Here is a 26,094-nt window from a genome sequence, read left to right on the forward strand (position 1 = left end):
ACTCCTCGTGCTCATTTTAGCAGCCCATATTTCCCAAGATAGCCTCTCTGGCCTCTCTGACCATCGGCTAACCGAAAAGGCATTTTTACTGAATCGCGCGCCCCCAACACACTTTTTCTCTGCATGTTGACAAAATGTAAATTGATTTGTGTATTTTATATCGAAATTATTCAAATGGAAACGAAACTCGCGTTTCAATCGCAACGAAAAACTCTTTTTGGGCTGTGGCAGCTCTTCGCTCCCAATCGAAAATTCATTTGATTATTTATCAATAAATATTTTGACCAAACTTTGCATATTATAATACCTCTTGGGCCGAAGAATGTGTTTTAGATTTTAAGTTTTTAGCTTGTGCGGAGAAAGAAGAAGAAAAAAGCGCCCGGCACGAGGAGTCAGGGGTGTGGAATAGGTGTGATTTATGGGGATTTCGGGTCGGATATCGCGGCGCTCAGTGGGATTGCGTGACACCGAATTGGAGGCAAGAAATTTTTTTTTGTAAGAAGGAAGGGGCCCCTTCTGATAGTACGGAGGTGATCTGAAGAGATGAAAGAAAGAAGCTCGCGCGGCTCCTCTTGGAGTCAAACGGGAAATTGGCACTTAAAAAGAGCGTCACCAAACAATTCAGAAGAGAATCCAATAGATTACAATTATTGGAAGACAATTTTCGATCTTTGGAAAATTATTAAAATATATTCATTAATTCCAAATGGTTGTGCACAGTTTTGTGGCAGCCACCACTCCCACCTCCGCGACAAACGATTATCTCGCCCAAAAAAAGCTCGCATACAAACCTAAAGAGATCTCTTTCCATTCTGCCTGATTATTCCATTGAAAATCACCAAACTGTGAAGATAAAATAGACTCTAAACATAATCATAACAATAAATTACACATAAAAATGCCAAAAATGTTTGTCCCATTCGTCCATTTTAATATTTTTTCCAAATTTCTTCACACTCTTCTGCTCTACACACGTTTTTTTTGCTCTCTTCTTACCAAACTCCTCCTTGGCTTTTTTCTTGATCAACACAGAGACTTGTTAGATGCGAACCATCATTGGCTGGTGGGTGAAAAATTGTGTGATGAAAACACAGCTAGAGAATGACGAGAAATTAAATCAGAAATTTTTTTTTGTACAAATTTCCATAAAAAGATCTCTATCGCAGTTCATCTTACAAATAGACGAGTTTGCAATATCTTTTTCTTATTAATATTTTTTAGAAATTTTATCATTTTGAGATCATATTTGATATTTTATTTTATTTTCAAATAATTGCGAGAAAATGAAAAATAAAGTTCAAAAGAATAATTTTTCATTTTAAAAATATAGTTATGTGTTAACAGTTAAAGATCTTGTGTTCAGAACTTTGAAAAATAAGCCCAAAAATGCTCATTTTTTTTTTTTACAAAACAGCATGAATGAAATCCTCATGAATAAGACTTGCTATCTCACAACTACGGAGATATTCAAAAGAGGCAGTAAAAGATTGTTTTAGTGATCTTGAGAAAGAAGAGCCAAAAGCTCAGTCAATTAAATGCTAATAAAATCAAAATTTTTGCTCTATTCACACGGAATTTCGTGTCATTCTTCATCTTTCACGGGGTTTCAATAGATTTTTTTATTGATGTGTCAAGTGTTTATATTTTTACACTCTTCACGGCGTATTTTATGAATTAAAAAATATTATGCATTTGGAAAATTAACATAATGTTGAAATTTCGAGCATCCTATTCAATAGGGTGTCTCAAATTAAGAGTATACATACTAGTAATAATTTTGTTATGAATAAAATAAAAAGAGAAAATTTATTCATTCATATTTTAATCTTAATTTTAGTGTTTGTCAAATGGGGCAAATTAACAAGCCGATGGGGTAATATCAATTAGAATCTAAAATGTATAAAAATCTATTTCATATAGAGCCATGTAAGATAATTTTTTTAAAATGTAAATAAATTTTGAAACTTTTTTGAAATAAATTAAAAACCATTATTGATTCATTTGTTCTCACAATTTGTGATTTCTTTTACGATTGGAAAAGTCCAGAATGTTTTAAGAATAGAACTATAATTAGAATAGAATTATAGAATTATAAAACGTAATTTTTTTTTTAAATATTCATTTTCAGATGAAATGTTCTCCTAAAATTCTTCTTGTTCGATTTTGATTAATTTAAACTTAACTAATATATTTTCTTACTTGAAAATTCAATTTTAGGAATTATATATTTAAAAATTTCTTTTTCACATCTTAACTGGAACACCTTATAATTTCGCGTATAGTAAAGATTGTAAAAATGCTTTGCTGCGTGTAACTTCTCACTTTATATTGATGAATTGGAATTCCTTTCAAAAAATAGTGGAAATTGTCTTTGACAATTACTTGAGCAAAGATGAAATGTGAAAGAAAATGAGATGGCTCCTACAGGCACAACAAAGAAGCCGATTGTCTCCAATATCACACACATTTTTCATCATCGCACCATCCTAAAGGTGAAAATAATAAAGATTTCTCAATAAAGTGTAAGTTTTAGTTGTTTTTTTTTTTCATTCATCAATTTCACCCATTTGTGACCATTTTGAGGCATTATGTTTTTCAACTTAATATTTTATAGAAAAAAAAAAGATTTTCCGTGGGATTTTCAGGCAATCGTGCGCAAGAGGATGAAATGGAAATGACTGGCGAGTCACACACGACATGAGATAATGGTCAAGTTATAAATTGTTTCCTGCAATTAATCTCTCTTCGCATTGCAATTGGCAAAGGTATTAATGGACCAAGTTGGTGAAGGAAGACCAACAACATGGATGCAATGCCGGAAAGTGTGTACCATGGAATCCCAAACGTGCGTCTCTTCTATTTGTTCTTCTTCACCCGAGCACCTCATTTTTTTCTCCTTCTTACATTGCCTCCGACCAAAGAAGCCCATAGCTTAGCATTTTGTGCCCAAGAAGATCACACTTTGCGTGGATTGTGCCGCCAAAAGAGAACCTTTCGCGACGTAACGGATTGCCGCACCAGGGATCTATATTAGATTCTAATTCCAAAATGTTAAGAATACAAATTATGTGCAAATTGACGCAACTCCAATCGCGTGGCGGCGCTCATCGTGCTGCGGTCTTGTCTTCCTCAGTATGTAATGTTAAGATGCTGTAGTAGAAGAAAAAATGGCACGCGAAATTCTTATGTTAAAAATGATAAACATGGTAATTGAGGATGTGACGCTTAAGAGGGTATTTCTGGGCCAAAGACCCATCAGAAAAAAAAAGTTTGAAAATTTATTAGAGAAAAGACAATTTTTAATGACAATCAAAATGATATTCAATGAAAAAACATTTAATTTAAATAAAATAAAATTAGATTTACCTACCTACCTACATTTAAGTAAATTGAATATTAAAAAAAATATTTTGTAGTTTTTTTTTTAACTTTTTTGTTACAATCATTCAACGTAATTTTTCAAAAAAAAAAAAAAATTTAATGAAGAACTTTTCTTAAAGAAATTATTTGAGTAAAATATTTGAAAGTTAGAAAGACATGCTCAATCGAATATTTAAAAAAAATATCTATATATTATTTATTTCTTTAAAATTCTTTACCTTGTACATACTTACAATATTAATAAATTAAAGGTAATTAAAAATAAAGAAAATCAAAAATTAAATAAATTATCTTTAAATAAAGGTATTTAACCCCTTTGAAGCATTCAAATCCCAAAACCAAACCCAAATTCAATAAATCTTTCATTTTTTTCCACAAGATTTTTTTTTTCATTTAAAAAATTTGAGGAATTTTTAATAGAACCGCCCCCTAAAGAGCAACTTCTTTTTATTTTTTTTTTTAGTTTTGTGCAAAATTCAAATCTTTAATGTAGAACCGCATCCTCGCCGCAAAGCGTATAGTGATATTTTCTCATCCAATAGATCCATCCATTTATGTCCAATCCACGAAGAAGTGAGATGTGTCGAGAGAGGCGGCAACGGTGACAATTTAATTAGCATAAAATTATATCTAAAAGTGTCGACACAGTCCTTCTCCGTAACGTGAAATCGCGCATATTGAAATTATTTGCATTGGACGTGCTGCAAAAAGGGAACTTGTTCTAGAGGAAATTCACATTGCGAATATAAAATCGCATAAATGTGTGCAATGGAAGGTACAAAAAAAAACGAAGGCAGATTACTACGCGGGTTTGTGCGACAATTCCTCGATCTGCGGGATTGCAGATGGTTTGTTGATGCGATTGTTGCTAGAGAGAGAAAACGTTGAAGAAGACATGCTTGGAGATCTTGGTGGAAGAGATGGCTTGTGGAGAAATAAAATCGATAATTAAGGATGTTCTCATTATTAGCTCTCTGGACAAATTTCCATGAATTGTGTGGAGATACCGCGCGCCGGCAGCCCATCATACAAGAGATGGAAGAACATTAAACACCATCCTTGTGTGAGAAGATCTCGCGCGGTGACCCGAGCTGCGGTGGAAGCTGCGCAATGTTGGAGTTTATCATTCACGGTGGACACGAGACACAAATCTCGGAAATGATTTTTATTATTTTCCACAGCACTAAAGACGTACATCTCATCCAGCAGACCAGCAGCTACAATTAAGTGTAGATAAATCACATAGTTTCCACCGTACCGTGTCACACATTGGGAGATCAAAAGGCTGACTGAACAGCGAGGGGAAAAAGAGGGGCGAAAAGGCAATAAAAGTTGAGCTACAGGTGCGTTGATTAATTTCTTCTGTTTCACGAAAAAAAAATTAAAAACTTTTTTTTCCCACTCACGTTGGGTGAAAAAAAAATCCTCTCCTCTCCTAAGCTATACGAGAGAATGTAATTCGAAACTTTGCACACACGCATTTTTATGACTTTACCCAGGAGAAATTCTACGTAATTTTTGTGAAATAATAAATAAGAAGTGATGGAGAAAAAATGTCAACACGACAAATTCACGAAGAAATTCCGCATTTTTCTTAATTACCACACAAGACAAATTAAATAAAAGATGAAGAATTAAAACATCTCACAGATGAGGCAGAGAAAGGAGTTTGAAGAGATTGCTGGATCTTTTCTTATTAGGAAGAACAACACTTTTAAGAGCTTTTTACTACTATTTTTGAGAATGATTTATTTTTGTCATAAAAAACCTAGATTTTCTCTAGAGACCTAGAAATTTTTAAATGCACTTTAAGATTATTTTTGACCTCTAATTATCATGATAAAAAGGCCATGAATGTTTTAATCTTTCTACTGTCACGAAAGGGCTAAAAACTAAAATAAAACTCAAATTTTCTTTCTCAAATTGTATTTTAATTGTCGTTATTAAGCTTTGTTTTCTGTTGTCCTTTAAGACAGTTTACATTTTTTGTAATTAATAAATTTTGTGTGTGTGTGTTGCAATTTTCTTACAATGTAATGTAATATAATTTAATATTTAATTATTGTAATTTTGCGTATCACTTATAGAAAATTGTAACATTCTAAAAAATTCATTTATTCAATGCAACATGTCTGGAGTAACGATATTATTTTGTATATATTTTTTCTTTCTTTCTTCATTCTCCGCAGGAAGAGGAGTTTTGGAGAGGAAAAACAAGAACTTCAAGGGGAAAAATTGTATGTAGGTCATGTAGGTATATAATTCTGTCCACTCTTTATTTCTTCCTTTTGAAGATTTTATTCAATGTGATTTTTGATTGATGTTTTCTATTGAATTTTCTTCTGTACGTATTATTTTACTTATGAATTGCGCCAATATTGCGAATTGATATGTTTTATTTTTTGCCGAAGGTTTCATTTTAGCTCTTAATAAGAAAAAAAAATAAGCAACAGTTTGAAAAGAGAATGAAAAGCTGTTTTCTTTCGCAAAAAATAGTGCAACACCTTTTGAGAAAAAAATATCCTCCATAACAATAAAAAAGAATATAATTTTTTTAACAAACAATCAAATATCACATTAATCTTTTCTCACGATGTATTTTTTATTTAATAATTTAAATATTCGATGACTATTCTATTATCACAATCAATACACAATTAATTACAATACTTTTTTTCATCTTATTTCTTTTTTTTTATTTAAATGTACATTTTATGGGAATATTTTGGGAGTAATAATTAGTTGTTGTTTTTTTAATATAAGAAGATTAATGATGAAGAATAAATTTTACATTGCGGGCTGTTCAAAAAGTTAGCAACACATTTTTTTTCTCAAAATACTTTTAGAACATTTTATAAATTCCAAAATTAATAACTCTGGATCGGATATTCTTTCTTTTATTTGTTGTAATATTCCGGAGATTTTATGGACTTTCAGATTTCCTTATTTCTTCGCAAAAAGCAACATTACCATACAAATTTTTTTCAAACAAATCTCATTTAAAAAGCACATTTTTCGATGGTGGATGAGTTTCCACATTTTCAATGTTTTTTTTTTGTATACAATTTTCTCATTTTTGCTGAACAATAAAAATGTTTAGCAAAAATATAATTATTTACAGTCCATTTGTTTTTTTTCTTTCATTTAAAATTGTAACGTGAGGTGAGTTTTAAACTTTTAAAGTTCCGTCCTCTTCACCTACGCTGTACCACACAGACCACAATATAATAAAGAATGAGGCACGATAAAATAGGATGCGCTAAGAATATTTTTGTACTCAAAGATAAATCAAGGCTCTTAAAATGAAAAGCTTTAATTCTTTTTCTTTTATGTGGGTGGCTGCTTTCACCCACAATCTGCAATGTACGTCACAGAAAGCTCAGCTAAAATTAGAGATTATCTCTTTCTATTTTCAAAAATTTATACTAAGAATTGCAAACTAACATTTTGCGGCAATTAAACTAATTTTCTTACTGTTGAATGTGTTTCCTTCTGAACCTAACGTGGTGCCATGTTTTAGAATTAATTTTTCTTCTCTAACTAGTCCAATTATTTCACCTCTACAGTCCTTTTGTGGAGGAATTTCAGTTTGCTTTTCTCTTCTGAAAGCTCAGAATTTTTTTTAATCATCCATTTTTTAAATTTATTTTAGACTGTTCCTGAGCCTGACTGTGAATTTCGATGTTTCACAACATCATCCACTTGAATGAGTTGCTCAATTGGCATAAAGGACAGTTCTCCTCCAATTGGAGGATTTGTAACTTGTGCCACAACCTAGAAGAATGAGAAGGAAAAGTATTGTAACTCAATGAATAGAAAAGATTTATTTTTACATGCAAGATCACCCCGATAGATGGTGTTAAAAAAGTAAAATATCCAAGACACACTTTCTTACCTTAGCATGCTCAACAGCTGCCTGGGCGGCTTTCTCAGCTTCCCTTGCTCGCCTTTCTTTCAGCTTAAGTGAGAATATCGCCACTGATCTAGCCCTTTTGACTAGACTCTGCTTAAGGCGGGACTTTTTGGCAGCCAATTCTGCAGCCTTGACCTCTTCTTCAGTCGCCGTGCCGGAGAGTTTCTTGGGCACGGTACCACTTGCTGGAGATGAACTTACTGTACTGGAACTAGCCACAACATCACCAACACTGCTTACACTAGTTCGTACAGCCACAGAACTCCACGAGGGGGCGTTCTTTAGGACTTGTTCCGGGGAATCTGTACCCGGATGTAGTTCTTTGGCTGCAATGCAGTCTGTACTCCGGTGAATGGGAGACGTTTCAGCCACTTTGAGGCGTCTAGCCCAATCGGGAACACCAACATGTGGGCTTTCACCTGATGTGCTGGTTGCCGTGGCAGGTGGTGTCATTTCGGCGGATTTCCGCGGTTTAAATGGTGGAATCTCTGGGATTTTCGTCGGAGAGGATTTCACATCCGAGACTGAGAAACGCTGTGGAGGTGTCTGAGATAGGGAAGATGTTGATGGTTTCCTGAATGGTGGTATTTCTGGAATCTGAATTGGCTGTGATGCAGTCTTCGTTGTTGGAGAAGCACTGAAATGTTCAATGGGGAGATTTTCATAAAATTTCGAATTAAAACGTTCTTTTATCTATGACACAAACCACAGGTTCATAGCTTAAGCCACAAATATAGATTATTTTAGGGATTTAGGTTTAGGCCATCAAACTGTAAAGCACTTAAAGATAAATCTACGTGGAAAATTTAGGTGTGGTGGATACTGTTGATTTATTCAAACACTGTGTCTCGTGATTTTAATTGCCATTTATCCTATCTAAACACCGACTATCTTATTTATAGAACACAAAATGATTGTTTGGAAAATTTACCCTGCCGGAGTATTCTTCTTGGGCATTGAATTTCGTACGGAATAACCACGATATGGAGGTATTTCATAGAGTTTTGATATCTCTGATTGCTTTAAATGCCTACATGCACTAAAATAATATAATTATACAAAATTTGCAATTAGCTCAACAATGTTCATTAATTAAACTGAATGTGGTTGTTGGTACTCACCTAGGGCCACCTGTCGCCATCTCCGATGGTATGTTCTGAATGGATGAACCACTTGTGTTTGTTGAACTATCTAAGAGGGGTCGAATGAGAACTGTACTAGTCTACAAGAAGAAATAATTATTTTTCTTTTAATTTAACCGTTTTTTAATTAATTAATTTAAAAAAATAAATTTTACCTGGGAAATTGGCGAATCTGGTGTAACAGATCTTGGTGCGCCATTCCTGAAGAGTAGATTGGGATCTTCGGGTTCAAAGACAATATCTTCCACTTCCTGACTGGATTGCTCAAGTAGAGGATCAGGGGTGTTTTCCTCTTGATCAGGATGCGAAATGGACGTTGAAGATGGGGACGGTGGAGTTGCTCTTGGTGATGTGCCCTTGCACTGCATCTCCCTGCGACAGTGTTCTGCTCTTGCAATTTCTGCTGCCAACCACGACGGGAGTTCAGGTAGGAGCCATGTTAGAGCAGATCTGAGTCCCAGCATCATGTGCTCTAGTGCCACAATCAAGATTACCGTCTGTGTGGAAGTGAGTCCCGGCCATAGGCGAGACACTTGACCAGATAGCCCAATGAGGGCACAGTTAACGATAACAGCTGCTAAACCCAGCAGACTCAGAGCATTCTGCCACGTGCCGATATTTGCAACACGCTGCCCAAAAGGTCTCTGGTGAACGTGGGCGAGCTTAAAGGCATCCGAACGGATTTCCATTATATTGTTGGCCAGGGCACAGAGCCCTGCAAGGGGAAAGGCAGCTGAAAAGAGTACCACATAGCCCATTTGAACGAGCATCTCTAGATGATCTGAAAATGTCCCATCGTATTTGTAGAGTGAACTCTCAATTTCCGCCTGACCGATACTCCTTTTCCCTGCTTCGGAACTTTTCTCATCAGGCTTAGTTGTATCTTCGGGCTTTGTTTTAGTTTCCTGCGTTGGACTCAGAGCACCCCAGAGGTTAAAGCTGAGCTTTGCCAGCTTCCACTGTTCAACAACATACGGCCAAGCGGATTCTCTCAGATTTCCAATGATCTGCCGTGAGATCAGTAATCCAGCTAGTTGCTCTTTAAGCTTATCCTGATCACATAGGTAGAATGCAATGTAGAAGAGTGAGAGGAAGGAGTTGACAAACTGGAAGAGAGCCACCTTGGCAATAAGATGATTCTCATACTTGGACTGAAGACGATAATTTTCTGTTGATAAAGAAACGCGGAAAAAAATAAAATTCAGAAATTAAAAAAAATTAAATAAAGCTTCCAACCTCGATCATTGAGCCACACAGCTAGCTTGAAGTAAGCCTCATCCATTAGGGTGATAGCACCGGCAAGGAGAACTTTTGGGATCACACTTAGGCAGCTCAAGAAACCTTTTTCAGGCAGCTTCCCGTCCCACCAATCCTATGAATTAAAGAAAAGTCCGTTAAATAGTAACTAATCACAGCCTCACATTCAACGGAAAAATGTTGAAAAATCTTGGTAAAAGGTGCTCAATAAAAGCCAAAAAAAAGTGACTTGAAAAATGAGAAAACTTAGCACAATGAGGAAGAAACTAAAATATGTTTTAACTAAACCTGAGGTGCCATGCAAATGCATTTCCAAACATCAGCGTCTGGAAGATGCTCATCTAGCCAATCCTGAGAGAAGAAACATATTTTTTGCAAATCAATACGCCGCTAAAACCATAAGAATTTTGATGAGATGATGCTCGATGGAAAGAAAATAAGAATTTGGTATTGTTTTTTGTTGCTTAGTCTGTTGTGCATCTGTGTGGAATATTGGGATTTTATTCTCACTAGAGTGCCTCACCTGGAACCGAAGCATTATGAACATGACGACAAAGACGAGGACCAAGCAGAGGCCAATGATGGGGAAACTAACCAGATACCGGAAGGCTCGTCGTTGCCATGCAGGAGCTTCCTTTGGCTCCAAACGGCCTGTAACCGGGCTCTCCACGAGTGGTCCCTAAAATTTGAATTATATTCTTAAACGGTTTTAAGGATTTAAGTCCGAGTAAAATTTACTTTATAGAGCGGCCGTGGAGGCTCAAGAAGTTCAGGAGGGGTGGACAAGGTGCCCCAGCGGAAAGCTAACTCTGTCGAATACCTCCGCCATGCCTCCAAGTAGAGCGATGCCCAGGCAACGTTGAAGAGTGAGAAGAGTACATGACCAATATCCTGGGCTGTCTGATTGCGTCCATACAGCCCGGCCCACATGAGTGTGCCAAAAACGGCGGGAACACCCAAAGCGCACGTGTAATGACCCAACCAGGCAAAGTAGAGGGCCACCTTCACGCCAAAATACTCTGCAATGTCGTCTAGAAGGGAGGAATTCCTCGTGACTTGCGAGATTATTTATACATGACTCAGTTTATTGCGAGAAATTGGAAACGTGGTGCACATTGAGGAAGAATTTATTTATTTTTATTACAACAGGAGAAAGAAGATAGAAAGACCAACACAGAGAAGAACAATCCAAGGAGGATGAATCCTTAATATATGTATATACAATTAGTTAATATTCCATCTGAGACTCATAATGAATACTCAAATGAATTTAATGCACGTTTTTATCCTGAAGTTTAGGAGTTCGTGATTTGTATGCAAATCTCGCCTTCCTATTTATTGCATAATATTTTAAACTGATCAATATCGTTTAGTATTAACAGACAACTGAATAAACCAACCAGCATTGCGTGTTTTAACTTTAACCACGTATACATAGAACAAAGGATTCTACTTTGGGGTGGTTTTGCTATAAATAATATCGCCTTATATGTGGGGATGAATAGAAAACATATTCAATTTGAGATATTCTTCCTTCAAAACTCATATAAAAATGCAATATAGAGAGCTTTTGTGCTTTTTCATCAATTGGTTATTTTCAAGAATTTTTCATTTGACTTTAAAAGAAACTATTCAATTTATTCTCTTTTGATTCTATTCACCCCGTTTTGCAATATTGATTTGTTCATTCACATTTATTCAAAAAAGTATAGCTCATTTTTGTGTCTAGCTATATGTACATCGTAAGCGCTTCCCATATTGCAAAGATTTATTCGAGATTTTCTAGGTCGACGGGATAATGTGATAAATTGAATTTCACTTCCAAGATGCATCATCTTCCCCCTTGGATGTCCACACGAAGAGACATAAGATGAGAATATAATTTGTCAAATTTCTCTTACCTAATGGCTGTGGTGCAAAAATATTACGTACCCAACTGGATTGCAATTGGGTTAAGGCGGTTGTTTCATGGAGTGGAAATACTTGGGTAATGAGACCAGATTCTTGCCATGCAGCAATTATGCTCTGTCCCTCCGCCACCGCCGCTTTTCCTTGCAGCGCTTCCAAATCCCCAATTCCCGCTCGTAGGCCTTGCAGTATCTGTTGAGAAAATTTTCCACATAATTAACCCACCGCATCGCACTGTGGGGCCACATTAAAGAGACACCGCACCTGCAGTACGAGCCACTGACGCTCTTGGGATGTGAAAAGTGTACCCCCGCCATCGTCACCCTCGCCACTGGATGGAACTTTCGCCTGGGCAAAGCAGTGCTTTTCGCGGGTCGTGAAGTCACGCAAGGCCCCACCCAAGTCACTCTTTAGTCGCTTCGGTAGGCGAGCCTCCTCCGCCGCCCGGAAGAGTCTGTGTTGCCACAACGGGGAAGAAGAACGTGATAAAAATGAAATTTTGTGTCATTTGCGCGCGCGACAATCAACCGCAAGTATTCAGAGATTTTGCCCACAACATACACTTTTCTTCCTCATTGCTGCACCATCAACCACGAAGAGCATTTTATCACTCTCAGATGACCCATTAAATTGCTCAAGAGTAATTACGTTCGTGGTAATTGGAGGAAAATTCCCCAAAACAATTTTTGCGGAACATTTTTGAGATTGTGCTCGGAAAATTGGTGTTCAAGCACACCAATCACACCAATGGGAATTTCTTTGCACAGAAGGAAAATTGAAAGTTGATGCACCGTTGCCAAATTCAATATTTTATTCTTTTTTTTGTATACGAAGCTTATTTTCTCTTGATTTTCCAATTTTCCAATTTGAACTCAATTTTCTTTTTTGAGAATATTTATTGGAAAGTACAAAATTTAATTAATATTCTTTTTTCAATTGATGGCAAAGAGCCAAATTCTTCTGGGCAGAAAATTATTAGAGCTGAATAAAATATTTAATGAGCATAAGGGATGATGTTTAGTAGTTGAAAGGCTTTTTAGCTGATAAATAAAAGATTCTTGCCAAAGGCCAAGAATTCTACATTAAATTCTCAACCCTTTTGTAGTGTTTTTGATTGCAAAATTGTACTGCCAAAGAGCGCCTACAAATATGCAAAAAACCTCTTTTTTCTGTCTCTTTCATTGTTCCCAATGCAAATGTAATAAAAAAGGAGAAGAAGGGGTAATACTAAGAATAGACTATCCCATAAAATAACTTATACAGAAATAAAGAACTTTTTTTATGAGAAAAATATGTTTGTGAATGATATTTTCGTGATGGAAGCTTTATGCATAAAATAAATATTGACACCTCGGTGTAACCGTCTAAATTGGGCATATATGAAAAATTTCTGAAACTAATATGCGATGTGATTGATATGTTGGCGGTTGAATAACCTCGTGCCCAGGGTATTCATAAAAAATTTAAAACACCGAGACCCTCTTCTTTCGCCACACTCATGCTCAATTTCCTTCGTCCTGTTGAACGCGACAAAGTTGACTGAAAAATGGGGGGAAAAGGGGTGAAGAAAAAAATATAAGTCAGCAACTTACATGCTAATGGGGGCGCTTAGGTAGAATGCGGTGCGTTTTGTACTGTCGTGTGCTCGCACGTGGGCTGAGAGACCCAGACCATTGGGTGTGGGTGAACGGATGCGTGCCAGGAGCCAGCGAAGCACCTCATCGGGTGCATCTTCGGGAAACTCAATCACAACATCGCACTGGGCGGGAATCTTGTTGAGCCAGAGACGTCGCGGCGTCATCAGGTGTCCTGCACAAGGCACTCGTCGACGAATAAGTCTGGAAGCTGGTGGGCAAAAGAAAAATCCCACATGAATGAAATTTCACTTTTCACCTCATCAAATATTCAGGTGTCAATGGTTCGGGGTCTTTCGCATCGACGAGAAAACCTCATTTAATATTCATTTGGATTCACACCCCACCCCCACATTTTCTTTATATGCACAGGGTGGATGTGCTTTCTGCGTTGAACATTTAACTTTCCACCAGGGTTTTTGTATACTACATAAATACATTTTACTCTGGGAATATGTAAGCAACGCACAACGAATAAATAAAGCAAATGTACATAGCATGGAATATGATTTTGGCGTCAGTTTATTTTAAAAGTGAAAGAGAAAGTTGGTAATGAAAATTTAATGTCGATCTTATCTGATTAGAAGGGGTTGGACAACCAGAAAGAGAAATGGACGAAAACCCACATTAGCCTTGATGTCAGAGACATAAATTCAGAGAAATTAAAAAATCATGTCATTCTGGAATAACTTTTGTATAAAGCTCGTTTGAGTATAAATCCTTTTTCTCTCTTTTTTTTTGTGAAAGTGTAGTACAACATGAACATGAGAATGGTTGAAACTTTATCATTTTAATTAAATCTCTTTTATCAGAAACACATTGACCCATTTTTTTATGCTTTATGCACTTTATGATACTTATCTCAGAATTCATTTTTTTCCCATTAATTGCATCATTCTATTGATAATAATGTGCACTTAATTTATTCTACAAGGATCTTTGAGGGTCCTCAATAAAAATCCCTGATGTGCTTATAGTTTAATTAAAATACATTATAAATAGCACTCAAGAGAGTAAAAGATAAGAATTTTAAACAATTTATTAAGATGCCCTCCAGACTTGAAAGCTTTAATGGATTTTTAGTCTTTGGAAAAGCATCTTCAGAATCTATAAAATAAGCTTGGATGTGCTTTTATAAGAAGCGAAAATTTCCTGGTAATTTAAATTTAAGAATTCTCAGAGACAGATTTTAGTTCGTAAAATAATTTTATGTAAAGCTCACGATGGGGTCGCCAGGTATTCGATTACCGTGAAAAAAAGTAATTTTTAAAGTTTAAAAAAATGACAAGTGAATTTTTTTGAGTATTTCTGACATTTGACATTCTTTTTCTAATCTTTGACGTTTCTTTTCAGATGTTTGATGTTGCATTTCTAACGTTAGACATTTCTTTTCAAACGTTTGAAATTTCTTCTCGTGTGTGTTTTCGTTTCTTTTCAGGTGTTTGATGTAGTTTTTCTAACATTTGAATACTCTTTAAAAAAAACTCTTGCCGTTTATTCTAATTATTTGACGTTTATTTTCTAACGATTGACATAATATTCTAATGATTGACGAATATTCTAACGTTTTTTGATAGAAAATATTTTTTTTTATGTATAAAAAACAACTCAAACCCTTTCCTTGCTATTACATCATAAAATAGTTTTTAAAGCTTTTCAATAAAGTTTATTTTTGAAGCTTTAAAAAATAAGATTTTTGTCTTGTTCAGTAGCCTTATCTTCTTGGGAATGATCCTTAATCATGATACAAAGCTCTCAAATTAAAGATTTTTCTTACTTTAAAGGAATAAGATTTTTTTAAAACAAATTTAAGAAAGTTTCCGCAATTCTTTCAAAAAACCGCATTTTTCTAACAAAATTCCACATTCAATTTTGCGGAGTGAAAGTTTTTATTTCGGAAGCATGGAAATTCCGCATATGTTGCCAAGCTCAGAAAAGCTGCAGTCAATATTTTTTGGTCAATTAAATGTCGGTTTATTTAATGGAATCGAGCTGCAGAAGGGAGGAGTTGCTGCACAAGAGTTCCGTGATCTTCGGTGACCCAAGGTTGGTTTGCTTGGGTGTTAAATTACAGCAATATTGAGCTTCTTGAGGAGTTTCGTGTTGCACTTCCCAACAACAGCTTATAAAATCGATTCTAACGACTGCAATTTAGAGACAAAAATATATATGAAGAAGAAGGGGGTGAGTTTGGCTTTTATTTTAATTCCTCGAGGACACAGATTGCGCGGAGTGATGATGAAAGGGTAATAAAGTGGCGAAGGGTAGAAGAAAGCTGCACATCACTCCGCAATGGGTCAATGAATTGAGTGGGGAGGTTCACCCTCAAACCACGCGCGTCAAGTGGAAAAGTTTATTAGTTTGTGTGGTGGCAAGAAATAATTAATGGGAGTTCGTTCATTCGTATAGTGGTGGGTGCTATATACCACGCAGTAAAGAAATGGGCAGCAAAAGGCCACACGGAAAAATCCAATCTCTGAAGACGGAAAAAAGGGGATGGAAATGTAAGTGAAATGTCGTCTAGGCGGGAGGTGTAGAGGGGATGGTGCGAATGGGAACAAAATACGCACACCTGGCAGGTGGGTGGGAATTTCTTTGGTGTTGTGCCGCACCAGGGGGTGGCTATTGATTTTCCACCAGAATGAGTGAGAGCGGGGTATTTATGGGTTGAAAGTACAACAATTTTCCTCTTATGGAAGTGACCTAAAAAGTCCCAAAATAGAGCCTTTTTGAGTGGCAACACGACAAGAACAAAATACGAAAGAACATTAAGGGTGGATTCTCGGTGCTTGATTGTTCTTGCGATGAGAACATCCCTCTTATTATACTACATTATATGTTACATGGAGGACCTGTTACATAATCCACAGACACACACGTCTTCTTTCATCGGGGATTTGTGGCGAAAAGAACGTCGAGGGATTTTGCAATGGGAAATCGCGTGAAGACAAATCCCGAGATTGATGACAAAATTCCCCGGAGAATTGATGACCTAGCTAGCATTTTTTCTCACCATTTTCGATCGTTTCTTTGGCACACGACATTATTTTTCCTTTGCGACGCCTCAATCCCGACGCCGGACCCGCGGGATCATCGACGTACTCCTCACACCCACCGTCGTCTGCATCCCCCATGAGATTCTCATGCTCCTCGCCACGTCCTCCAGACATTCCGCGCCAAAATCGGTGGTCAGTGTCGTTTTTTCTTAATTTATTTCCTATGTTACTTATGTGAGAATGTGGAGAAAAGTCGTTGGAAAAGTGTCTCTGCTGCGTTGCCCCCAGAAAAACCACACAAAACACTCACATCCCCCAAAAAAGCACAGAGATTTTTTTTTCAGAGAAGAAAATCACCCCGAAGATGCCGTGAAAATGGAAAAATTCCTTCACTAGTGCCTCACAAACATCTTTCGTCACTTTTAGGGCATTTCCACTGGATTTTCTATTCACAAAAATGCCGCGGAAAACATTCCGTGTGCTGAGCGTTCGAGAGCTGCGGAGGAATTACGTTGTATTTTCGGGGGAAGTGGAAAATCGATTTTCTTTCTGTTTGATAACACGCTGAACGGACAACTTGCGCGGAAATATCCCTCCATGGAATTTCCCGAATTTCCCAGGAAAGGACATGTTGAGGGCGGGAAATCAAAATGGATTTCTCGTTTTATGTGTTTTATAATCATTTAATAAATCAAAATGTAATTTGACTTGAATTTATTTTATTCTTTCATTTGATTGATTACTTTTGAGCTTTTTAATATAAAACGTTATTAGTGAAAAAAATTAATTTAATATTAAAATTAATTTACATATTTTAATTTAAAGTTCTTTTTTATAAATTGCTAACTTTCTAGAAAATAATACAGTCATACCCCGCATAATCAAGTCGATTCGTTCTGATTGGACATGATTATCTGAAACCACTTTTTCATTTTTAATTAATAAAACGTTGTTATATATTAAAATATTTTTTATAATACATTAGGGTAAGCTGAAACTATTTGAGAACTCGAAAATACACAATAATTTGAGAAAAATTGTGTGAAAATGGAAAAAAATCGGATTTTCTAAAGATTTGGAAACGGATTCGAACAATCAAGTGGTTATCTTTTCTTTCAATTTACTTACAAAATATCTATCCTTCTTATGTCATGCATCTATTTTTTGAACAATTAAACCTTATAAGTTCACTCACAACACAATCTTTCATTAAATTTTGATAAATTAGCACGAAAAATCAATTTTATAATTTCTCAAACCTCCACACAAAAAAAATTAACACCATTGCTGTCATTTTCACACAGTGCTGCCAACTTGTCAAAAAATCAGATGTTTATTTCTTACACATAACCCCTTTTGAAGTGTCTTCTTTTCTTCAAATTTTCCTCAAATTATTTTCCTAAGAGCCGGTAGAATGAGTGGGAAAAGCGGAAGCATTCAAAAAGTTAAAAAACAATCCCGACAGTCTATAACCATTGCTGTGAAGAAAGCTATCATAGCAAAAAAAGCAGCCGGAATACCAGTGGCAAATATTGCGGAAGAGTTTGGGATTAAAAAGGACACCATTTGGGGGATATTGAGAAACCAGGAAACAATCTCTAAATCTTCTGTAGCAAGTGGCATCACGAAGTTGTCCCATGGATTCAGAAGGACACACATACTCGATGAAACAGAAGCTCTCCTATTAAAATGGGTAGGAGAAAGACAGAAAAATAACGATATTACTCCCCAGGAGATTATATGCCAGAAGGCACGGATGATATTTCACGACCTCAAGGAATCCCCAAAGTACGCTCCTTGTGATGCTGAGTTTAGCGCTAGCCGGGGATGGTTCAGCCGATTCAAACAGCGGACTGGAATACATAATGTGACGCTTCACGGCGAAGCTGGGAGTGGGAATGTGGAAGCAGCGGCTGATTTTGTGCAAGTATTTTCCCAGGTGATGGATGAAAAAGGGTACCATCCCGATATGATTTTCAACGCCGATGAGACGGGGATGAATTGGAAAAAACTCCCACGTACAACTTTTGTCACAAAGGAGATGAAGAGAATGCCTGGGAGAAAACCTCTTAAGGATCGCTACACGCTTCTTCTGGCTTCGAATGCTTCCGGGGATTATAAAGTAAAGCCACTCATGATTTATAACGCACAGAATCCTCGAGCCTTTAAAAAACATAAGGTAATAAAGTCTCGACTTCCGGTGACATGGAGTTTTAGTAAGAAGTCCTGGATGACTGCTGAGATTTTCACAAAATGGTTGATCGAAGACTTTGGCCCCGATGTGAGGCAATATCTCATACGAAAAGGACATCCACTGCGTGCTATCCTTTTGTTGGACAATTGTTCCAGTCATCCAAAGAAACTGGAGGAAAAGTTGAAGCAGAATGGGTTGGACTTCATCAAAATCCAATTTCTCCCGGAGAATACTACGTCACTGATTCAACCTATGGATCAACAAGTGATCGCAACCTTTAAAAAGTTTTACACGAAATTCCTCTTCCAACGATGTGAAGAATATTGCAGATTTTCTGGAAATCATGCATTGATAAAATTCTTCAAGGAAGAATTAGACGTTGTGGTCTCAATTAAAATAGTTGAAGAAGCATGGGCGGCAATTAACGAGAAGACCCTGAGAGCAGCGTGGAAAAATATTTATTATTCGGCTCGGAATGATGATCAAGGTGAGAAAATCTTTTTTTTTTAATTTTGCTAAAAAAATCAATTTTAAAAACAATTAAATTAATAATCAATTTGAAATATACTTTTTTAATATCTGATATGCCTATTTTAACTTCAATTTGTTTAAATTTTTTTTAGCAAATGACGAGTCTGATAGCGGACAGGACAACCTCATAAGAGAAATCATGTCCAGTGCCAGTAATTTGGACTTGGAGTTCGATGAAAATGATCTCGAAGGTCTTCATATTGCGCCCGAACTGTCCACTGAAGATTTAATTGAGATGGTTAGGGAGGATGGACAGCAACATGAAGATGCAGATGAAAATGCAGAAGGAGACGCAGATGAAAATGCAGAAGGAGATGCAGATGAAAATGCAGAAGGAGATGCAGATGAAAATGCAGAAGGAGATGCAGATGATAATGCAGAAGAAGATGCAGAAGAAGATGGGTTGATGGAAAAAGATAATTCCTTCCAAAATGTGTCCACGGAGATGACAAGAGTCATTCACATGGAAAATATTCAAGATATGATGCGAAAATGGGCGGAAGTTAAAGCTGAAATTACTTCATTCCGTCTCTTGCATCCCACGCCCGGGAAACTTCTTCAAATTTCTGAAGATCTAAACGATGCAATGATATTTTTCAAAAATATGTTTAAAGAATAAAAGTGATGCATGTAAATTAATATTTTTTTATTAGCTGTGTTTCTTTCAGACACAGCTTTTGTGTACCGAGCAAAATCGAAAGTCGTCAGATCGGGCTCAAACTTGGGATGAGCACGAATTAGGGTCCCCACATTCCAAAAAACGTATGCGCCAAAAAAATTTTTTTCCGGCCGGCCGGCCTTCCGGAACCTTTTGCTAAATTACAAGAGAACGGTGTTAGATAGAGACTTGCGGTAAATGGCAAAGTTTAAATATCGACCGGAAGACATCCGATTTTCAGGTCAAATCCACCCCCCGCCCCTCCGTCCGCCATTTTGAATAATCTCAAAATTTTGTTTTGCCTATATCTCAGCCCCTGTATAATAGCTAAAAATCTGAAATATAGACATAGACTAGACCGCTTAACATACAGAAACGCGACATATATGAGACATAATAGTGGAAAATAAAAGTGATTTTTATTTAACATATTCATGATAAGTTGTCAGCATTGCTGCGTAAATGTGCAATGTGAAGCATTGGTCAGAAACTTGATTATTTGAGACCATGATTATTCGGGTTCAAGGAGGAGAAATGATAAACCGGAGCGCTAATTATGCGGGGTATGACTGTAGCTGTGTTTCTTTCAGACACAGCTTTTGTGTACCGAGCAAAATCGAAAGTCGTCAGATCGGGCTCAAACTTGGGATGAGCACGAATTAGGGTCCCCACATTCCAAAAAACGTATGCGCCAAAAAAATTTTTTTCCGGCCGGCCGGCCTTCCGGAACCTTTTGCTAAATTACAAGAGAACGGTGTTAGATAGAGACTTGCGGTAAATGGCAAAGTTTAAATATCGACCGGAAGACATCCGATTTTCAGGTCAAATCCACCCCCCGCCCCTCCGTCCGCCATTTTGAATAATCTCAAAATTTTGTTTTGCCTATATCTCAGCCCCTGTATAATAGCTAAAAATCTGAAATATAGACATAGACTAGACCGCTTAACATACAGAAACGCGACATATATGAGACATAATAGTGGAAAATAAAAGTGATTTTTATTTAACATATTCATGATAAGTTGTCAGCATTGCTGCGTAAATGTGCAATGTGAAGCATTGGTCAGAAACTTGATTATTTGAGACCATGATTATTCGGGTTCAAGGAGGAGAAATGATAAACCGGAGCGCTAATTATGCGGGGTATGACTGTATTTAGCTAGAAACTTCGTTTTCCTCGTTTTTCTAAGGAATTTGTCGGTTATGGAAGTTTAAATTTTGGAGGGAATCTAAGGCGATCTCAGCGCTGCAGTGGGCAGTAGCAGTTTTATTCGATAGTTTTCGATAGTGATGACTATCGATATTAAATATCGATAGTTTATTAGCGCGAGCTATTTTTATTAAAAAAAGCGAAAAAACTCAATTTTGGGGCGCCAAAAGTTCCTTTGGGGGTTTAGGGGGCCCCCGGGGAGCTTCAGTGAAAATTTGGGGGCGTAAATCGCCGGATTTTTTTGCGGAATTTGCACGACTTTTTTTGGCGCAGATTTTGAGAGTTTTGCGCCGGCGATGCCAATCGACGCGGCATCGCTTCCTGGTCACAGAAAATACAATTTCGTTGGGAAATTCGTCGGAAAACACGAGAAAATTGCGAAAAACTAACAGTGTGAGGGAGACAGTATCAGTGACGTGCGTCCGTCTCACTTTCTCTTTAAATAGCAGTGGTGGCTTTTGGAAACTACTTTTAGGGCGCCAAATTCAAAAGAAAAGTGACAAAACCTCACTTTTTTTTGAGGTTATAGCTGAAGTTTGTTATTAGAAATCAGGAAATTCTTGAATTGTTTTCTTTTCTAGAGAATTTGCGGAGATTTCAAGGAGTCATGGAGTCTGACTCTATCGATGATATGATTGTCTACGACGAAGATAGTGTAAGTTTTCTCTTCTGCTTGTCCTGTAAGAAAATATTTTACTAATTCAGTAATTTTGACATTAGATAGGCGAAACTGTGGCACCTCCGGATGTTCCTGAGCGTCCAGATGGGGAGAAAACCAATGAAAAGTGCATTGTGGCCAACATGGTATCCATGTACCAGTGTCAGGAATGCAATGCTGTTGTCTCCACAGCTGAAGAATTTCTCTCACATCATCAAATTATGCATTCCGGAAGCCGCGAAGTGATGGTGGAGTTCATGAAGGATGGTGTTCAGGCAGAGCCAGACAGCGATGTGGACGTTAAGTACGTGTGTAGCCTGTGCTATGGAGTCTTTGAATCTGTGCAACACACACGGGATCACATGATTGTTGACCATCGACTCAAAGAGGTTGGAGCAAAGGAAGATCCCGGAAGTAGTGCCCCATCTAATCCATCATCGGATTCCAATGAGGAAAAGACTGAAGACAATGCAGGGAAGGAGCAGTGGAAGCCAATCTCCCTGAAGCAACTCAAGACGAAGCTAACGCGGAATTTAACTCACAAGTAAAGTAAATTCTGTCATAATGTCTCCCCGGAGGGGACTCAAGAATTCTGTGTCTTTCAGATGTACGGTCAAGGGGTGCCTCTATAAGTTCGAGAGTACCGAAAAGAGGGATATTCATCTCAAATGCCACTGCTCCGTGGAAAATATTCGCAATTTCAAGTGCCCGGAATGCGGAGAGGGGCACAAAAGTTGGCGAACTTGTGGGCTGCACATGTGGAAGGAACATAAAATTGACGTCGATATGCTAAAGTGTCCCCTTTGTAACTACAAAGTCCTCACAACGGTGCAAATCTTCCGGCATTTGCAAAGTCATGGCCCCACGAGGGGATTTGCATGTACAATGTGCCCCAAAACCTTCTCACAATACTCAAAATTGCGCTACCACTCAATCAATCATCTGGACAAGAAGGCAGCTGCTGCCAATCGGTGGTACTCCAAGAAAACCTGCGACATTTGCCTCAATGTCTTTGCCAACTCCAAGACACTCTCTAAGCACGTGAGTGGATGCCACAATCAGATCATGTCGTACCGATGCAATATTTGTGGCAAACAATCCACCCGGAAGGCAACGTGGCTCATCCACCTGCGACAGCACACCGGCGAAAAGCCTTTTCACTGCGAATTCCCAAATTGCCAATTCATGGCGCGCGATCCGAGTGTTCTGCGGAAGCATCGACGGAGGCATTCGCAGACAAAGCCCTACAAGTGCAAGCACTGCAGCTACAGCGCCATCCAGACTGAACCCCTCAAGACACATATTCGCACAAAGCATCCCGAGGAGTACATGAAGATGAAGTGTGATCAGTGCTCCTTCATCTCCATCAACAATGAACTACTGCAGCGTCACATGAAGGATCACAAGGCGGGATTGGTGAAGAATGAGGAGCACAAAGATGTTGATATGACAAAGAGCAAGATCCACAAAAGCATCCCAGAGGTGAGTTGTCTATTTTTTGTATTTTTTTAAAAGATGAATTTAATTTCTTCGTCATTTCTTACTATTTTTTTTAGACTTCTTCTGATTGCTTCCTCCCCCTTGAGAGTACAGACTCCATGCAATCTTCTCTCGATACGGGTGGTGTGACGATTCCTGCTCACTCAGAGGACACGCAATTTCCTCTCTTCAACGAATAAATAAAATTTTAAGAGTTAAATTCACATCATGTTTCCACATGATCCACTGAGGAAGGCACTAACTTATGCCGAAAGCTCTGGTAGAATTGCGCGTTTAATTCTGAACTGAGATTTCATTTCCGACACTGACCGGGGGAAAAATAATTTTTCCATTTGACTTCATTATTTTTACGTCGGCTACACAAATCTAGAAAATAAATTCAAAGGTAAGACGTTTTTTTCTCTTAATGATATGACCCATTTTTTTTATTTTCGCTCAACATCATCAATGTCCAAGAAAATGACCCCATCTTCTTACAATTCTATGTAATTTCTTACAACTCTTTTAATACGCTTTTTTTGATTATTAATTTTTTTTTGGCTGGAAATCTCAGAATTGATGAGGATTGCAATTTCTCCAAAAAATTATTATTTTATTTGTACAAATAATCCCATATTTCATTCGCTAAATCATTATATATTATGAAATGTATATTTAGTACTATTATACACACAACCAATATATAAGTATATATAAAATTCTGTAAATGGGAGAAAATTTGTATGACCCAATTTGCGGAGCACGTAAATGGCTTCAATGCAAAATTTATTGTTGGGACAATTTATTCATTGGGATGGAAATTCGTGCATGGGGTTTTAATGCAATTAAAAATCATTTTCTTGTTTGTGAAAAGGCCAATTTTTGTGCGGTTATTTTGGTTTTTTTTTCATATAATTTATTATATAGGAGATATTAAAATAATTAAAAACGTATTTTTAACATTTAATTGAATGAAAATTATATTAATGGGAAAAAAATTGAAGTTAATATTTTATTGCAATCCTCTATTGAATGAGATTAATTTATTTTAACATTTTCCTCATGCGCAAGATAATCGAGCTCTTGCACAAAATTATATTTATATAGGATTTTCCACTATATATGCTTATTTTTTTCTCCTATATAACTTTTTCAATCAATTCTTTTTTTTATTGTCTGACTCCCTCTCTGATGGTTTCATTCATTTATTTTATTCTTTTTACAATTTTCTTTTGAATGTTGAATCAAATTGTTAGATTAGGGTTTTATTAGTTGGTGTTCCTTTTGTTTATTTTGGGGGATTTCTTTTAAATACAAATTTTGAATTTTTTATGCTAAAATATTGCATTTTATAGGTTTATTTAATAGAAAAAATAATAATTAAAAATTGCGGAAAATTAAAAGAAATTCAAACAGAGCCATCTTTTGATAAAACTTAAGGAACAATTGTGCCATCTGGCTTTATTAATCCCCCAATGAATTTTGCATATTTTCCCCTAATCTTTCAATTTTTATCTTCTTCAAGGATTAAGGACATTCGTGTCAGATTCAATTTAAAAATTTTCCAACACATTTCTTTGGATTTAATTTTTTTTCTTTTATAACTTTACATTTATTTTTCTGTTTTATCTTTTAGTCAACTATAAATTACATATTTTTTTGTCTTTTAAATCGTCATCAGAGCGAGAAGTTTAGAATGTTTCTCTTTGTTCTCTCTTGTTTTCTCTGGAGGGAAGGGAAAGGAATAATTCTTCCAAACTTACGCTATATTTTAACAACTTTTACTTCCTTCCAATGCACTTTTTTACCCCACGCAAAAGACACAACATGAATTTATCTCAAATGGATGCCATTCAACAACTTTTCCAGCGTCCTATACACTTTTTTTTAAAGATTATTCCTTTTTATAGTAAAAAAAAAACATTAAAACAATGAGATAATGGAAATGTCAACAAAAGTGTAAAAAAATTTCTTCCTAACGTCTCGTAACAAATTGCAAGGATTAAATCACTATTTTCTTTATATTACGCTATTATTATATATATTTTTTTACTTTACTTGGTTCGAGCTTCATTTTTTTTTCTCCTCTAATAAATGGCAGTAGAGTGAATGTTAAAGGAGGATTGGACCGGGGATTGCATCTCATTCCGGTACCTTTAAATCCTGATTTTCACATTGATTTTGATAAAGTATAAATTGCAACGAATTTCTTTTTCAAAGACGAGGATTAACCGAACGTATTACACACGTAAAATTATTTTATACTAAAAAATTTCTTTGTCCTAGAACTGGCAGTATTAGATTCTTGCTATTAACTTTGGATATTGGCATTAAAGTTCTTTTTTTCACTTGGTGGTTAAGATTCACAAAGTTGAACGTCCTACTTTTCAAACGTCCGGCTAAAATGTCTTGTTTATTATATTTTCTACGAAAGTTTTCTGCTTATTTTTTTTGAAAATTCGTTTGACCTCTGACAGGTACCTAAGAATCACATGTTAAAATACTTTAAGTCTACTTGAGATTTTTTTCCTTTAATATTTTCTTTTAATTCAATTTTATCATGATTTAGCTATTTAGTTTTTTCTTTTAAGTCAATTTCTTCTCACAGTTTTTATTTCTTTCTACTCTTTGTCTCACATTCCTGCAATACACGGTCTTATAGTTTACGGCAAATGAGGAATTTACCATGTCTAGAAGTCTAAAAGTTCTTTTTTTTCATCCTTTTACATTCTAAATGTTCAATGAGTTTTTTTTGTCATCCAATAAGTTTTATTTGGTCCGTTTTTTAGTAACAAAGTTTATCAGCCGATTGAAAAAACCTTTTTGTGCTGTGTCTTCAAAATATCCAAAATGACCACAGGAAAATTGTGGATGAAAGGAAATGCAATTTCGTGAGTGAATGATCATATTTAGGAATGCTACAAGTCTCTGGGCGCCATTTAGTCAGACCGTAGTAACACGATCGATCTCCACGTAGCGCACAGAGTTTTCGTTTTGTCAGCTAATCTGATCCTTTTCATCGAACACAGCTGTATCCATGGAACTGAGGGATTTGAGGCGTGTCTGAAGGACAGAACTACCTCGACAGGTTCTTTTTATTTTTCTACAAAGAAAAAGGATAAGAATGAATAAA

General features: G+C 36.5%; 4 protein-coding genes across 14 annotated transcripts in view; 2 read left to right on the forward strand and 2 right to left on the reverse strand.

The window, feature by feature from the left end:
* Window positions 1-5,304: 5,304 nt before the first annotated feature.
* LOC129792369 (anoctamin-8) lies at window positions 5,305-17,427 on the reverse strand. 8 transcript variants are annotated; one of them, XM_055831363.1, is made up of 13 exons: window positions 17,360-17,427; window positions 13,194-13,446; window positions 11,866-12,055; window positions 11,595-11,793; window positions 10,432-10,748; window positions 10,217-10,372; window positions 9,982-10,044; window positions 9,673-9,808; window positions 8,592-9,604; window positions 8,416-8,516; window positions 8,226-8,333; window positions 7,277-7,931; window positions 5,305-7,155 (listed from the first exon to the last, which is right to left on the reverse strand). In XM_055831363.1, exons 2-13 carry the CDS (start codon window positions 13,400-13,402, stop codon window positions 7,030-7,032), a joined length of 3,273 nt encoding a protein of 1,090 aa, XP_055687338.1. In that variant the 5' UTR covers window positions 13,403-13,446; window positions 17,360-17,427; the 3' UTR covers window positions 5,305-7,029. The 8 variants fall into 8 exon arrangements, with proteins under 8 accessions (XP_055687338.1, XP_055687331.1, XP_055687330.1 ...); XM_055831356.1 differs by lacking the exon at window positions 17,360-17,427 and adding an exon at window positions 16,249-16,765 and having other exon boundaries at window positions 10,432-10,724; XM_055831355.1 differs by lacking the exon at window positions 17,360-17,427 and adding an exon at window positions 16,249-16,765.
* Window positions 17,428-17,645: 218 nt separating this feature from the next.
* On the forward strand, window positions 17,646-20,177 carry LOC129792396 (tigger transposable element-derived protein 1-like). Its single transcript, XM_055831404.1, has 2 exons — window positions 17,646-18,912; window positions 19,049-20,177. Exons 1-2 carry the CDS (start codon window positions 17,646-17,648, stop codon window positions 19,573-19,575), a joined length of 1,794 nt encoding a protein of 597 aa, XP_055687379.1. The 3' UTR covers window positions 19,576-20,177.
* Window positions 20,178-21,305: 1,128 nt separating this feature from the next.
* Window positions 21,306-23,181, forward strand: LOC129792408 (zinc finger protein Xfin). The gene is made up of 4 exons (XM_055831437.1): window positions 21,306-21,479; window positions 21,545-22,026; window positions 22,088-22,964; window positions 23,039-23,181. The coding sequence occupies exons 1-4, from the start codon at window positions 21,432-21,434 to the stop codon at window positions 23,159-23,161; spliced, it is 1,530 nt and encodes a 509-aa protein (XP_055687412.1). The 5' UTR covers window positions 21,306-21,431; the 3' UTR covers window positions 23,162-23,181.
* Window positions 23,182-24,548: 1,367 nt separating this feature from the next.
* LOC129792370 (uncharacterized) overlaps window positions 24,549-26,094 on the reverse strand; it is a 64,111-nt gene continuing 62,565 nt past the window's right edge. For all 4 annotated transcript variants that reach the window (XM_055831366.1, XM_055831364.1, XM_055831365.1 and 1 more), the window contains one exon: window positions 24,549-26,064. In XM_055831366.1, coding sequence (XP_055687341.1) covers window positions 25,959-26,064 — 106 coding nt within the window. In that variant the 3' untranslated portion in view covers window positions 24,549-25,958. The remainder of the gene's footprint in view (window positions 26,065-26,094) is intronic.

The sequence above is a fragment of the Lutzomyia longipalpis genome, chromosome 3 (genome assembly GCF_024334085.1).
Source record: "Lutzomyia longipalpis isolate SR_M1_2022 chromosome 3, ASM2433408v1".
Classification (NCBI taxonomy): Eukaryota; Metazoa; Arthropoda; class Insecta; order Diptera; family Psychodidae; genus Lutzomyia; species Lutzomyia longipalpis.

Coding starts and splice junctions, on each gene's coding strand:
- LOC129792369 (XM_055831355.1), bottom strand. CDS start 16,405: ATGTCTGGAGGACGTGGCGAGGAGCATGAGAATCTCATGGGGGATGCA. Junction 9,605..9,672: donor TGTGTGGCTCAATGATCGAG/GTTGGAAGCTTT, acceptor CTTTATCAACAG/AAAATTATCGTCTTCAGTCC. Junction 7,156..7,276: donor CAGCTGTTGAGCATGCTAAG/GTAAGAAAGTGT, acceptor TCATTCTTCTAG/GTTGTGGCACAAGTTACAAA.
- LOC129792396 (XM_055831404.1), top strand. CDS start 17,646: ATGAGTGGGAAAAGCGGAAGCATTCAAAAAGTTAAAAAACAATCCCGA. Junction 18,913..19,048: donor GGCTCGGAATGATGATCAAG/GTGAGAAAATCT, acceptor AATTTTTTTTAG/CAAATGACGAGTCTGATAGC.
- LOC129792408 (XM_055831437.1), top strand. CDS start 21,432: ATGGAGTCTGACTCTATCGATGATATGATTGTCTACGACGAAGATAGT. Junction 21,480..21,544: donor TTGTCTACGACGAAGATAGT/GTAAGTTTTCTC, acceptor TTTTGACATTAG/ATAGGCGAAACTGTGGCACC. Junction 22,965..23,038: donor TCCACAAAAGCATCCCAGAG/GTGAGTTGTCTA, acceptor TATTTTTTTTAG/ACTTCTTCTGATTGCTTCCT.